The sequence below is a fragment of the Cajanus cajan genome, chromosome 3 (assembly GCF_000230855.2).
Source record: "Cajanus cajan strain Asha chromosome 3, NIPB_CcT2T_4, whole genome shotgun sequence".
Taxonomy (NCBI): domain Eukaryota; kingdom Viridiplantae; phylum Streptophyta; class Magnoliopsida; order Fabales; family Fabaceae; genus Cajanus; species Cajanus cajan.
In genome coordinates, this window is record NC_138519.1 from 13898206 (window position 1) to 13914144 (window position 15939).

The following is a 15939-nucleotide window of genomic DNA, read 5'->3' on the forward strand; positions in this document are numbered from 1 at the left end:
TCTGAATTTCCATATTCTTCTAGAGAATGGTATCAACAGGAAATATATATAATTCCTACTTTATGAGGAGAATGGGGAATATTTACTAATTTTAATCAGACTATTATCATTACCAACTATAGCGAAGAAATACTAAAATATTCGGAGAGTATTCCTTTCCCTCTTTTCAAATCACGATTATCATAGTTGAATAGAAGGAAGTGGTGGCATTATTGTAACTTTTTATATAAACTACAAGTATGTTTTACCGAAATTATTAATAAAATTATGTTAAATACAACTGTTGTTTTAGTGATGCACATCTTAGTCTATAAAGTTCTCATTTTGCTCCCAAAATAAATAAATATATATATATATATATATATAGATATATAGATATATTATATATATATTCTTTTAAAGTAATTATTGTACTAATATAAAAAATTTATCTTAAAAAGTAGTGATTAATCTCTCACAGAATCGTAAGTGCTTACAAAATAAATATTTTTTTTAACATAATTTATTTTATATATAAGAATCAAGTTTGAAAGATAAATATTATAATTAAAAAAATAATTGCTGCTACTTTTGCTAAGTACATATATATATATATATACATATATATAGTACATACATACATACATACATATATATATATATATATATATATATAATTATAAATACAATTTCTGAAACTCAAACTGTTAAACTGCTATATCAGAGCAACTCTAATAGGAGTTGCTTGTCCCATGAAGTAACTCAAGCCTCGATTTCTTGTTATTGGAGGACTCTGATGTGGCAACATGAGTTGCTTGAGGAAGAAAGAGAGTTGTTTCCTCAAGCAACCGTTCCTTACCAGATTTTAAACAGATTTTATTGAACATATTTGGGAACATTTTGGAAATAATAATGATGAAAATTAATTTTGTATAATGTTTATGTATTTACTATTGCTTTATTTTATTTTTAATATCTACTTATTGTGTATTTTTTCTCGTAATTTATTTTCTTTCATTGTCATACAATTATCCTTTTTAATAAAAATTTAAAATTAGTTCATAAATGATTAGAAAAAAAATTCTAAAACTTGAATTTCTTAAAGTTTCTTACCATTGAAGTTAATTTGTGTTTGAGTTGCTTAATATTGATATAACACACTAGAAATCACTTTTTTCATTTTTCAATGCATGAAGCAACTCAAATGAGTTCTATTGGAGATGCTCTCAGGACTCTATTATGCCGCCATCTCAATATAATTAGTTAATTGATATTATTTGCGCCATGTAGACATTTTGGCATAGATATGTTTTATTCTCATTATTACTTTTGCTAATGGGAGAGAACATAGACCCGAAGAGAATATTTGCCTATGATTTGCTTATGACGCCATTAAGGTGCATGCAATAATGGTTGACAAAAGATGTCAACTAAATAAAACTACATGCACAATTCTGGTTTAAGGGTTTGTTTTCTCTGGTTTATTTATTCATTTATTTATTTTTTAGTTTACTTTTTAGTTTAAAATAGATATATTTATTTTTTATATTTATCCTTTTCAATTATTTTTAGTTTTAATAATTTTTTATATTTTCTTTTTAGCTTACTGTTATCTCGTTTGGCAAGTGTACCAAATCGTATAAGTAGTTCAATGAAAGTATGAGTATCGTCTTCCAAGGGACTTGCGCAACACTTTGCAATTTCACTTGTTATACTAACTAAGCTATCAAAAAGCAATAAGAGTTTGATTTGCTGCAGTAAATAATGTAAACAAGCAATAACAATTCTTTTTAGAATTTTGGTAAACACTTAGAGTGCAAAACTTGATTCTAATGCAATATTTATAAATTGTTGGGGTTTGACTTCACTAAACCTTCCTCTCATGTTTATCACTAAGTTCACAATAGTTATTGTTCAGAATTTATCAATCACTCTCAAAAGTAACCAACCCTAATCTCTTACAAGTTGGCATCTAAGTTGCTAACTTAAACTATCAATCTCTTGCATAGTTTAACCAAGCAACCAACTTTAAAAACAAGAGCTTAAGAAAGACCAATTGCATTTACTCTATCTCTAGCAATAAGCACCATTAGCTGCTCTATTTCAAGTCAAAGGTTTAAAATCATTTCTCAATCTCTTAAAAACCTTAAGTTCAAGTTAAGGGTGATCAAGCCATAACAAGCATTATGCACAGAAAAAGAGCAATAAAACTGAATAAAAACTTATATTGATAGCTTAGAGTTTACACATGAGAATGGGTTTAGTTACATCAAACCCCAACAAGGGTGAGTTTAGCTACACATAGACATGTAGAACTCTACAAATGATGAAGAAAGGAAGAAGCTTGATCTTGAAGGTTCTAGAGCTCTCCAGCCGCCACACACACTCCAAGAATGATCCTCTTTGCTTCTCTCCTCCAAAATCCCACTTTTAGGTCATAAAAGCTTTTGTCTTATGTGAATAATGACATGTCAGCACAATCCACGATAAGCGTGAGAAGCCACGCTAAGCGTGAGAAGCCAGGCTAAGCTTGAGGATAGGTCTGGAGTGAAATGAGGTTCTGGGACTCTCACGCTCAGCTCAGTTCCACGCTCAGCGTGGGGATCAAAATTTTGTTCCAGGGATTCACCGCCATGCTGAGGCTAAGCGTGGATCTGGGGCTTAGCCTGGGGACTTAACCAAAAATTCCTTCAACTTCAAATTCACCACTTTGTGCTTGACTTCCTTCCTTCTTTCCTAGCTTTCTCCTAAACTACAAAACAACAATCAAATACTTGTAAGTTACCTAAAAACATGATTCAAAGACAAAATGTGATCACCTAATAATTTAGATATGTTTTGAGTTAAAAACAAGGTCTAAAGCAAGGAAAATTGATATAAGTACTTCAAACTAGGCCATAAACTTAATGAAATCATAGCACTTATCACTTACATTACATGGCTTCTTTTTTTTTTTTTTTTAATCTTTTAATGTTTCAGTTTTTAATTTTTGACTTGGTCAATAAGTGATTCCTACACTTCACTAACAAGTAGTTACTTATCTAAGATTGCTAAAATCTTGGTAACACGTCATTTTTTTCTGATCTAGTTGAAAGATTATAAATGTGTTGTTAATCAATAAAATAATTTACTACTCATTCAAATTCTTATGTGTATTATAACTTCTCTATTTTTTTTTTCTATAAAACTTACAATTGGTATCAAGAGTTATCTTCTTACAGGACATGTAAAAAAAATGAAAATTGAAACATGTTTTTCACAGTTGCTCTACCCATCTTTGTTGGAGAGAGCTATGAACTTTGAGTTGTGATGATGGAGTCCTACTTGGAAGCTATAGATCTATGGGATGTTGTGGAATAGGATTATCAAGTGACTCCACTGCCTAATAATCCTACTCTGTCCAAATTAGACATCACAAGGAAAGAAAAACAAATAAAACAAAGGCGAAATTGAGTTTATTTGTTGGTGTTTCACAAACCATTTTAACTCGAATTATGACCCTCAAAACACCAAAGGAAATATGAGACCATTTAAAGGAAGAGTATATTGGGGATGAACGAATTCGAGGTATGCAAGTTTTGAATTTGATGAGGGAATTCGGGTTTCAAAAAATGAAAGAATTTGAGATAATCATTGGTTACTTAGACAGATTACTAAGCATTACTAATAAGGGTTAGATTGTTGGGTATTACATTTGCTGATTCCATAATAGTCAAAAAATTTATGCTTACAATGCCTGAAAGGTATGAAGCATCAATAATTGCCTTGGAAAATACAAAGGATTTGTCCATGATCACTTTGGGAGAAGTGCTACATGCCTTTCAAGCATAAGAGCAACATAAGCTTATGAGGAAAGATTATATGGTTGAATGAGCATTACCAGCTAAGCATAATGAAGTTGAAACTACTACAAACAACCAAAGTAAGGGTAATGGTAAAAGAAAAAATTACCCACCTTGTCAACATTGTCGAAAAATGGGTCACCCACCATTCAAATGTTAGAGAAGACCGTATGCAAAGTGTAGCAAATGCAATTAGTTTGGATAAGAAGTTGTGATTTGCAAAGGATAATTTCAATAACAAGAAGTTAATGCCCAAGTTGTTGAGGAAGATGAAAAAGATTAGATTTTTGTAGCAATGTGTTCTTTAGTTATGAGTAACTCTGAATGTTAGTTGATTGTCAATGATTGTACAAACCACATGACATATGACAAAACTCTTTTCAAGGATATGAACCCTACTAAAGTCTCAAAAGTCAAAATTGGGAATGGTGGTTATATTTCTATGAAAGGAAAAGGAACCATTGTAATTTCAACAAACTCAGGTACAAAAACAATCTTAGATGTTCAATATATACCTGATATCGATCAAAATTTGCTGAGCTCGAGTCAATTGATTGAAAAAGGATTTGTAAGACCAAAAAGAAGTTTGTAGAATCAAAAGATGATCTTGAATCCCTTGAGTAGCTATGAGTTTTTATGATAACAAACAAATTTTCTCAAGAGACTATATCAGACAAAGAAAATGTCGTATTTTGTCCATAATGTGAAGTTCACTTGATGAAGTGTATCATTTGGATTAATGCCACATTTAGTTCTTGTTAAAATAACATAATAGTCTTTAAGAAACATTAACTCTTTATTCCTTAATAGACCAAATGAACAAAAGCTTCCTTAAAGATAACAAAAGCTTTCAAAAGGAAACGTCAAATCATTGCGTCAGGAAAGAAGGAGAAAAATCCCATCCCATATTTCATGGAAAAGACACTATAAAGACTATTCTGCGCCAACCTCAACTACTCTACTCTAACAATACCTCTGCTATGCTCAAAATAAAAGGAAATGACGATAAGTAGCTGTTTGAATCAGATAAGAGATACACATTTCACTAATAAGAATTTAACGCTCGTATAAAATGCATCAACGATAATCTCTAGGATTAACAAGGAAGACAAATGAATTAACTTGTGAAGATATTTGAATATTTAAATCCAACATTGTTGTAACGATCATTTTCTTTGAAGCTACTATTTAAGGGACAAGCCTTCAAACAACAAAACAGAGACATCACAAATAAAAGAGAGAAATGTTGTAAATAGAGAAAATCATCACAGAGAATCATATTGAACTTACAAAGCTAAAGTACTACAAAGAAACCTTTTCATTAAAATTCTTGTACGTAGGTCTTTGTAGCCTATTTATGTTGTATTTTAATAGCATCATGTCTAGAAGAGACAAAACAATCATTATAACTCTTATCAAATTTATTTGCAAGGGATGAGCCTGGAAAGGCTTGTGCATAAGAATACTTAATGTTGAGTCTATAAAGAGGCTTGTTCAAAAAGAGAGTAAATAGAAAATCAAACAGAACAACGACACCTTCAACAAAGAACAAAGTAGAGTAAATAGAAAATCAAACAGAACAACGGCACCTTCAACAAAGAACAAAGTAGAGTAAATAGAAAATCAAACAGAACAACGGCAAGAGATTGAGATTACATAATCATTTATTATTTTCAACAAGAAATAAAATAGAGCAAACAAAAAATAAGACAGAACAACGGCAAGGGATTGGGGGCCAATCCGACAAACAAACTATCCAACAATTATCCCCACACCCCTGAGCGAGGTTTCTCACTCCCCCCTTACCTGGATAAGCGGAGTTGAAACTTGGGTAGGGCCTCCTCCTCTGGATTCCCTCCTTCTTTCCCTCTCTTTCTCTCTCTCTCTCTCTCTCTCTCTCCCTCTCTCTCTAGAATTTTTACTTTTCACTCAGTTATAATTTTTCACCCCCAGTCTCTATTTATAGGCATCTTGGGGTCCTCGGAACGGCCCGTTCCAGAGCCTTCAAACGTGGGCAAAATTGTCAACTGGAACGGCCCGTTCCGAAACCAGAATGGCCCGTTCCAAAACCCAGCAGAACGGCCTGTCTGCTTTCAGAATGGCCCGTTCTCCCTTCCAGAACGGGCCGTTCCAGGCCCGTTCTGGGACTTTGAAAAACAGCATATTCCCTCTTTTCGAACGGCCAGTTCTGCATTTGGAACGACTCGTTCCGACCCCCAGAAATACCCTTATTCCTTTATTAAAATTACGAAAATGCCATCAATAATTACGAAAATGCCATCAATAAAAAAAACTAGGTGTTACACAATGTATATTGATTGAGCAACCAAATTATAAATTAGTTGAACAATATAAATTAATATATAATTAAATTATACTAACAAAAAAATATTTTAGCATGTTTTGTTCTTACTTACACACATTTTGGAAAATTTTCCAGAAAGTCATTCATTCCTAAATTGCTTCAAGCCAAACACACTTAACTATTAAATTCTTAGGTGATGAGTTACCGAAAAGTATATGCATCTAGTTGGTATAAGTAATAAAAATTAATTCCTTTAAACTATCATCAATTGCACAGTCTCACACATGTACAACTTATGAATCCCCCTCATTTTGGTGTGTTTGGACTATTACAAGCCTATCAACTTTCACTTGACTCTTCTCTGACCCACACCGTAATAGGAGAGAGGACCAGCTTTCATACCATTTATATCCCTCAGATTTGACGTCTTAGTGGATCTACTCAACCATACTTCACACAACTGCTTCTTGGTCAAAACTCTTCACCAATCAGAACCCTTTGTGTGTAGCTTTTTTTGAGATGTCCATCTGCTTTAAGGATCAACAACATTGATCCCACAAACCAACTATAATTTTAAAATATAATTTTAAAATATTAAAAATATTTTAAAAATCATTACATGAAATTATAAAATTATAAAATTAAATAGTTGTAAAATATGTACTGAAATAAGAAGAATATAAAGTTTGTATGTAAAAAAATGTAGAAAAAAAATGATATAATTACATTTACTTTACATATGAGTGAATTAATAATATCTTAAATGAAACATGAGATATATAATAATGATTGAATTTTTATGTTAAAATGATATTACTTTATTATAAAATAGATGAATACAATTGTGACAAATTTAGTGACGAAACTTGCTCTTTTATATCATTGATATAATTAAGTGTCAAAATATTTTTAGCGACATTTTTAAAATGAAGTGTAAATTATTTTATCACTAAAGATAATTTTTGTATTTAATAAATTTTATGTAACAGCGTACACTACAAGAAAAACGCTGATTTCCGACGGAAATAGGTAAATTTCCGACAGATTTTGCTTTTTTTGACGGATTTCTGACGGATTTCAATCCGTCAGAAAAAGTGGCGTCGAAAAAAAAAATCCGTCGAAAATAATTTTTCCAACGAAATTTTCCGACAGAAAATTCCATCGGAAAATTCTGTCGAAAATTTCCGACGGAAAAATTTGTCGGAAATTGCTATCAAAATTTCTGACGAAAAAATCCGTCAAAAATTGCTGTCAAAATTTCTGACGGAAAAATCCGTCGGAAATTATAATTTTTTTTTAATTTTAATAAATTTATTAATGTAACAACTCTCATATTTGGCCTCTCAAGGATTCTATTTCACAATATTTCACTATTTAGCGTGTTTTATCCTTACTTGTGCAATTTCTGGGAGACTTCCCAGAAGGTCACCCATCCCAGTACTACTCCAGGTCAAGCACGCTTAAATGTGAGGTTCTGATGAGTAAGCTACCGAAATGTCTATGTATGTTGTCAGTATAACTTGTACAAATTAATTCATTTAAGTCATCCTCAAATATACAATCTCATATTTGTACTATAATAATAATATATAATAATTTTATATTACGAATAATAATAATAATAATAATATATTTAATTATTCTTTATTTATATGTACTTACTTTTATAATTTATACTATTGAGCGATGTAACACTTAGTAAAATTTATACCATTGTAATTATAACCCCCCTCATATATATATGTGTGTGTGTGTGTGTGTCTATATATATATATGATTTAAGAGTAAAAAATTTTCAATTTAACGGTTGAATTTACAAAATTCACATTTAATATAAAGTTATTGAGCGGTGTAACACTTAGTAAAATTTATACCATTGTAATTATAACCCCCCTCATATATATATATATATATATATATATATATATATATATTAAATGCGACTTTTACAATGTATTACACCGCTCAATAACTTTATATTAAATGTGAATTTGGTAAATCCAACTGTTAGATTGAAAGTTCATATCTCTTATAGATTATATATACAAAACTTTATATTAATCCAAGATGATTTGATACTTCATTTTTATAAAACAAAATTGATGTAATATATTCATTTCAAAATACACTAAAATATGAACACTTGGATTATCTTCCAGTTGTTGTTCAATTTTAACAAAATTTGATATACACGTATAAAGTGATATGAACTTTCAATTGAACGGTTGGATTTACAAAATTCACATTTAATATAAAGTTATAGAGCGGCATAATACTTAGTAAAAGTTACACCGGTATAATTATAACCCCCTATATTATATATATATATATATATATATATATATATATATACACATACAAATATATACAGCTGCACGTTTGGAATAGTGAGGCACTTTCCCTCACTACTATTTGACATATACATAATTTTTTATCTAAAAAAATAATATATTTTAAAAAATAAAAATTATATTCTAATAAAATAAATATATAGATTCAGAAAAAATGTTTATTTATTTGATATCTGTCAAATTTTTGAAGGAAATTAATTCTCATGTGATAAAAAAAATTTCTTAATAATGAATTAATTTTTAAAAAAAGTTTAATTATAATATATATATGTATATATATATATATATATATATATATGTCTTAATATTCACATATATAATGTAATATATTAAAACAAATAATTTTTTGATAAAATAAAATTTGTAGCATGTATGTTTTTCTTTTGTATTTTTTATTTATTGTATACGTTGATTGAAAAAATCAAAATAGTAAAATTGTATACATTGATTAAAAAAATCAAAATAAGAAAAATCATAAGATTTATATTCCATTTAGAATTGTTATTATAAGATATATTTTTAAATAAATTATCATCTAAAAATATATATTAGATATTAAAACATATTTATATCATAAATAAATTAAACTTTATTTTTATAAATTTAACATATAGATTTTTATATTTTTAATAGTGTTAAATTATTATAAAATAAGTCTATATGATTGTAGTTCTACCCAAATATTTAAAAATTATCTATGATAGATAAATAAGACACTTAAAATATATATTTTTAAAGAAAGTTAGGTTCAAACCAAGTAAATTATAATAAAGCACTGGGTGCAATATCTTGTATGTATTATCATACCTTGGAGTTGTGATATTTTCTTTCCTGAGATTGGAATGGTACTGACTTTTCTGTTTTTGGAACAACTCTGCAGCACTAATTCGACACAACAAACCAGGCATCATTGCTTTTCGTTTGGCAAATGGTTATGCAGCCTTGAAGGATGCACTATCCTCTGAAAATGTGAGATTTCAAAGGTAATTAAGGTTATTCTGAAAAGCTTCTAATCATGTTTTCCCATGAATTTGTCATTTAGGAGGAATTTGTACCATTTGATGTCCTCATTATTGATTTTGTAATTTAATTAATAACAGTGTTCATGTTTTCACATGATGGTACTTCTGTATATTGATTAATTTTATAGTTAGAGTCTGTTTTGATACAGATTTAAAAAAACTTTTGAGAATTTCTTTATTGAGAATAAAAATATTTTCTTTAGTATGTCTCAAAAGTTCTTTTAAGCTTGTATTCAAACACACTTCTAGAACACTGAATCCTAACCTTGGTTAATTTTACAATCTTTCAGGAAAGCTCTGAATTTGATCCATTACCTGTTAGAGGAGAACAGTTCAGATCGCAACATTGCAAATGAGCTCGGGTTTCCTCGAATGTTGATGCACCTTGCCTCTAGTGAAGATTCAGATGTCAGAGAAGCTGCACTTCGAGGTCTTCTTGAGCTCACTCGCAATACAAAAGATGTAACCGAGGAAGACAGTGAGAAAATGAAGCAACTTCTTCAAGAACGAATAAACAATATCAGTTCAATGTCAACTGAAGACCTCGGCGTGGTCAGGGAGGAGAGGCAGCTTGTGGACTCCCTTTGGAGCACGCACTTCGATGAGCCGTCTTCTCTTCGGGAGAAAGGTCTTCTAGTTCTTCCTGGGGAAGATGCCCCGCCTCCAGATGTTGCTAGCAAATTTTTTGAGCCTCCACTGAGATCTTCAGCTGTGAATCCATCTTCAAAGAAAGACTCGAGCAATGAAAAGAAAGAAACCCCGTTGCTTTTAGGGTCACCTGCAGTATCTAACAATCAAGTTAGTTCAAATAGAGAAGGAGGAAATGCTAGTTCATAGACAGATACTATCTATCAGATGAAAGTTTAAATGTTTATGGATTTTATCCTTTACTTTCTTTCTATCTTATCATACAATAGTTATCTCTTTCTTTTTTCATTTATAAGCTATGTTTTTCTTTTTTTCCTTTTCTCACCTCAGATTGGTCTTCCATTGTGTCCTAGGATGATCTCATGGTTATAAGTAGCCTTCTGTTATAGGTTTTTAATGCGTGATTAAAGTGGTGATACTGATCCCTGTGATTTTTTTTGCAGTTGTTATTTTTCATCCTTGTTATAGATTTTTAGATGTTACAATTCCATTCTTGCATGTATGCATGGTCCGAATTGTCGCCAATATCCTTTATGTTGTATTTGGATGAGAATTTTAAATTTTTAGAAAATTTGAATTATCTTTGATTTAATTTTCATTATTTGTTAAATATTTGTTTTGGATAAATTATTAAACACTAAACCTAAAACTTTCCTACAATGAAGAGACGAACCGAGTGAGCCCATCGCAAAGAACTCAATTTTAATTCTTTAAATTTTAAATTTTTTGCTTGGATATAATAATTTAATTTTTATCATATATAAAATTTATTTTTAATATATGTAAATCGAAACTTTAATTTTAATTTTATGAAATGATCCGTCAATTTTAAATATAAAATTAAATCACAGTGATTTATTTTATATATAAGTATATAACGAATCAAAGATATATATATTTTTTATAATATTCTATCACTCAAAAAATATTTAATTATATTTTAAAGATAAATATTTCCCCTAATTAATTTTTATTTAATTATATGACAAAAATAAGGTTTAGAATTATGCAGATGCTTAAAAGTATATACAAATGCAATATATTTATAAGAAAAAATAATATTTAAAAAAGAGTTTATAAAAATGAAAATGATATTAGGTATGTGGATAAAAATATTTAAATATATTATATATTTCTAAGTCTAAAATATATTAAAAGTTATAATCATATAAAAAATAAACATTAAAAACTTAGCACTATATCACACGAGTTATTACGCTGGTGTTTATAAAACAAAAAGTGGTTAGAAAAAAAAAAAACTAATCAAAGCAGCATAGTGATTTGATGAACGGAAGGAAAAGGCAACACAAATAAATAAAGTTGATTAAAAAAAAAATTTAAAAACGTGAAGAAATTGTTTGAGTTAGTTTTTTTTTTTTTTTTTTCTTTGGTTAAATTCAATTTGGTCTTTGAAAGTGTGAATTGATTATTGCAAAGAAGAGTTTTGAAGTAAGAGTTGTTCTTGAGGTACATAAGTGAGTTATATTGTAATAACATATTTACCACAAATATTTATAATAGGTAAATAATTTATAACAATTGATAGATTTTACCCTAGTATTCTAAATCTTAGTATCTATCTAGTAAATGATTCTTTGGAGGCAAAGCAAAATGTGTTGGGGGGGGGGGGGGGGAGGTGGGTGGTGGAGGGTGGGACGAGGATTATGAGGTCATAAGTGGTGGAGGAAAAATAGATAATGGTTATAGATTTTTTTTCTTCTCCTTACTTTTCTCATTAGCTTCCACACCATATTCTTTTCTACCTTTTATAAAAATAACACTATAGTTTCCCTTAGAGTTCTTAGTAGCTGTAACAAACTTATCAAAAATTCGCTCTTATGTTTGAGGGGCAAGTTGTCCTATCTTTACCTCTAAATCTCTAATTGTAACTTGTGTGTTCTTTTGATTTTATGTGAAGGTTTATATGAACTAGTTAAAAACATTTTCCAACCTTATTTGACGGTCATATAGGTTCATTTTAGGTGCTTAAGGAGGGGCACTAGATCTATTTGCATTATTTTGGTCCCATCGTCCAAGATTATGGTGTTATTGCTATTTTCCTCATTAAAGTTTCCACCTTGATTGTCGCTATACCTTCCTTGATTTCCCATTTAATTAACCTTCTATTGAGATTCTTCCACTATTGCCCCAAATTAGCCTTGTAGATGAGTGCTTTCACAACTCTCACAACCACTGAAACAGTATGCAAAAGCAGTTGTTGAGTCAAAAGTTTTTTTTTTGGGTTAATATTGCCTCATTGGGATCCAACTCGTACACTCCTTTTTGTGGTGCAAATCTTGACCTTTGAGATCCATTATGACTACTAATAATGCTCTCTATGATGACTATTGCTTCCTCTGGTGTCTTATAGTTAATGTTGCTCCTAGTTGAGACATTTAGGATAAGCTTTGTGTCAAATAAGAGTCCATCCAAAAAGGTACACATATGATCCATTTTGTCTAACCAATGACTCAAGTACTTCTTCAATAGATTATGATATCTATCCCACACTTCTGATAGTGACTCATCTGCCTTTTATCGAAAGTTATTGATAACCCATCTTGATTTGCTTGACTTTCTTGAGAAGGAAGTATTTCTCCAAAAAAATTTTGGCCAACTCTTCCCATGTAGCAAAAATGTTGGGTAAGAAAGATTGCATGCCCCAATAGCTCGCTCTCCTAGAGAGTAGGAAAGGAAACATTACCAATATGATAGTGCTATCTAGAACACCTTGATATTGCATAGTGTTGCAAATCATGATGAACTTAGATAGATGGGTATGAGAATCTTCATTGTTGGCTCTAGAAAAGTGATTCCCCTTATCATGTTAAGTAATGCTAGCTTAATTTTGAATTGAGTGGCTGCGGTTGTAGGTCTTGCAATGTTATTAAACTTGAGGGGACCATGGTGTGCCATGTGGTCATCCATTGTCTTCCTCATTGATGGTGGTGGCAGAGGAGGAAGATATGCTTTTTCTTATTCCATTAATTTAGGTACTATGATGTCTCGACTACTTGTTGTTGTCTCCTTCATAGAGTGTTATTTCTTCTATAAGTCCTTTCAATCTCTAGATCGTAGTACAGTTCTACAATCAGAGTTTCACCTCGCACGACAAATTTTAGGCTAGAAAAGAGTAGGTGAGATGTAATAAAAATTAAAATAACAAAATCAAGAAAAACATAAATTAAGAGCCTATTTTAGTACTATATTATAATTAAACAATTATAACACAAGTCTATGTAGATTTGATAAGTTGGGCTTCTATCTAATTTATTACTTACGATAATTGATATATTTGCTAAATGTATAACAAGTACTCAAAAGGGTTAATTCAAAAAATGTGGTTATTCTTGAATTATTAGACACTCAAGAAAATAATGTTCACAACTTCAACAATTATGATCAATGTGTTTTTTTAGATGTATTTTCTTTAATAATAATAAGAAATATATATTTATTTATTTGTAATTTATATTATTTAAATTTATTTTGACCTTTAAATTTAATTTATACTTTAATCCTTTTTTAACAATATTATACTTTACTCATATATATATATATATATACATTAAAAAGTATTTTTATAAATTAAAAAAATAAGAAAACTTGTTGAGAAGTGAACCCCGTACCCAATTTCTCAACGTAATATAAACTGTGACATTTTGAAAAATGTTTCATAAAAGTGGCATTATGAAGTTTAAAAATATTGATTGCAACATTCTGACAAAAAAATTCATTAATTGATCTAGTTCAATTGCATAAACGGTCGAGCAAACCGTTACTCATTTCTTCCGTAGGAATATGAACAAATGCTATGCGTCAAAAGAATCCTCGATAGACCATTATAATGTTTATCTTTGACCTAAATTTCTTTACATCATTTAAACGAGTTTAATGATTTGAACTTAATAAACCAAAAGCCTAATACATTTTGAGCAAACCCAAACGACAGCCAACATATACAACGACAACAAATGTAATTGAAACACATAGGAAGACTATCAATTTTTTTTTCCTTCCCAAATTAATGAAACATATAGCCTATTCAATTTCTTGGTTGAGAACTAATTAAGTTGAACTTAAATAAGGTTAAAAAAAAAATCTACACACAAACCTTTATTTTTTTCATCAGAATGCGTGTTTTTCAGTTGATTTTAAACTGATATACACTTTATCTTCTCAACATGTGATTTTGGACTTTGGCTGCAGTCATTCTCCATTTATCAACATAAATTATATGCAAGGAAAGCCAATTGTATTGGAGCACCTTTCTAACCTCTACCAGATTATATGCATGAGTACAAAATAGGTTTTTTTTTTTTTTTTTTTTTTGTTCTAATTCACATTAAATTTTTAAGAAAGTAAATTGGAACCTAAGTCAATTTGGCATTTGTGAATGGTGAATAATGAGATGATAGTAGGTAATTTAATAAGTTCAACAATATTTATTAAAATAGATTTTGATATATTTTGATATCATTTTAAAAAAGTGAAATGGATTAGAGTTTAACTTAATACATATTTAGAACAAAGTTGAGAATGTGGATTCAAATGTCTCTCTCTTCATATCTGAAAAAATGTAAAAATAATTATATATAACTTTTTTTAGATGCAAAATATCACGTCATTGACGTGCAGTGACAGATTCAGAAATTTTAGATAATGGAGACAATAATTATTTATATATTTATAGTACTAAAAATTTTACATGTAATTTTTAAAAGTATAAATATATATTATAATTATTTTTTACAAACTTTTATATCTATACTTACGATTAATGATAAAAATAAGTTAGGTCAGACTATGTTATATTATAATTTAGTAGGTTTGAAATTTTTTAAAATACATGTCTTAAATATAACTTATTTATCTATCATAGACATTTTTTAAATGTTTGATTAGAACTACAATCCTAAAAATATACTTTATAATAATTTAATACTAATAAAAACATAAAAATAAATATGCTAAATTGTATAAAAATCAAGTTTAATTTATTTATAATATAAACATATTTTTAATATCAAATATAATATTTTAGATGATAACTTATTTCAAAACATATTTTATAATAAAAATTCTAAATAGAATATAAATCTTCCAAAATCTTTCCCATTTTGATTTTTTAATCAAAATATACAATCTTACAATCTTTACTATTTTAATTTTTTTAAATCGATGTATACGTAAATAAAAGTACAAAAGGTAAATATATATGCTACAAATTTTATTTTATCAAAAGTTAAACTTTTTAAAAAAATTAAGTTGTTATTAAGGAGTATTCTTTATCACATATAAGAACTAATCTCCTTTGAAAGTTTGATAAATATCAAATAAATAAACAAATCCTTTAAATTTATATTTTATACATATGATTTAAATATATATATTTATTTTGTTATAATATAACTTTTATTTTTAAAAATATTATTTTTTACATAAAAAATATGTGTGTCAAATGCCCACTCTCTTCTACATGGGTCCATCTCTGTTTACGTGTAAACATACTTTTAATCTTATAAAATTAATTTGTAAGTTGCTTCTCACTTATATATATTATTATAATTTTAATTTTATATGAAGTGAGATCTTTAACATATTTTTTTATTATTATCATAAAAAAAGTGTTCAGAAAAAAAAAAACCAAACCGAAGAAATTGTATGAGCGGGATATGCTTTTCTTATTTAGAACGAGTAACACGCGAAGAGATTTATGTATATAGAATTGAAGATTCGATTACATTTTTAAATCCAACCTGCTACACGTATATATAAAATTTAACAACCAC

General features: G+C 28.9%; 1 protein-coding gene across 1 annotated transcript; it reads left to right on the forward strand.

Moving 5' to 3' along the window:
* The first annotated feature begins 3711 nt into the window (after positions 1–3711).
* On the forward strand, positions 3712–10589 carry LOC145956076 (uncharacterized). Its single transcript, XM_083071635.1, has 4 exons — positions 3712–3722; positions 9216–9268; positions 9358–9460; positions 9790–10589. The coding sequence occupies exons 1-4, from the start codon at positions 3712–3714 to the stop codon at positions 10334–10336; spliced, it is 714 nt and encodes a 237-aa protein (XP_082927761.1). The 3' UTR covers positions 10337–10589.
* Positions 10590–15939: the final 5350 nt, after the last annotated feature.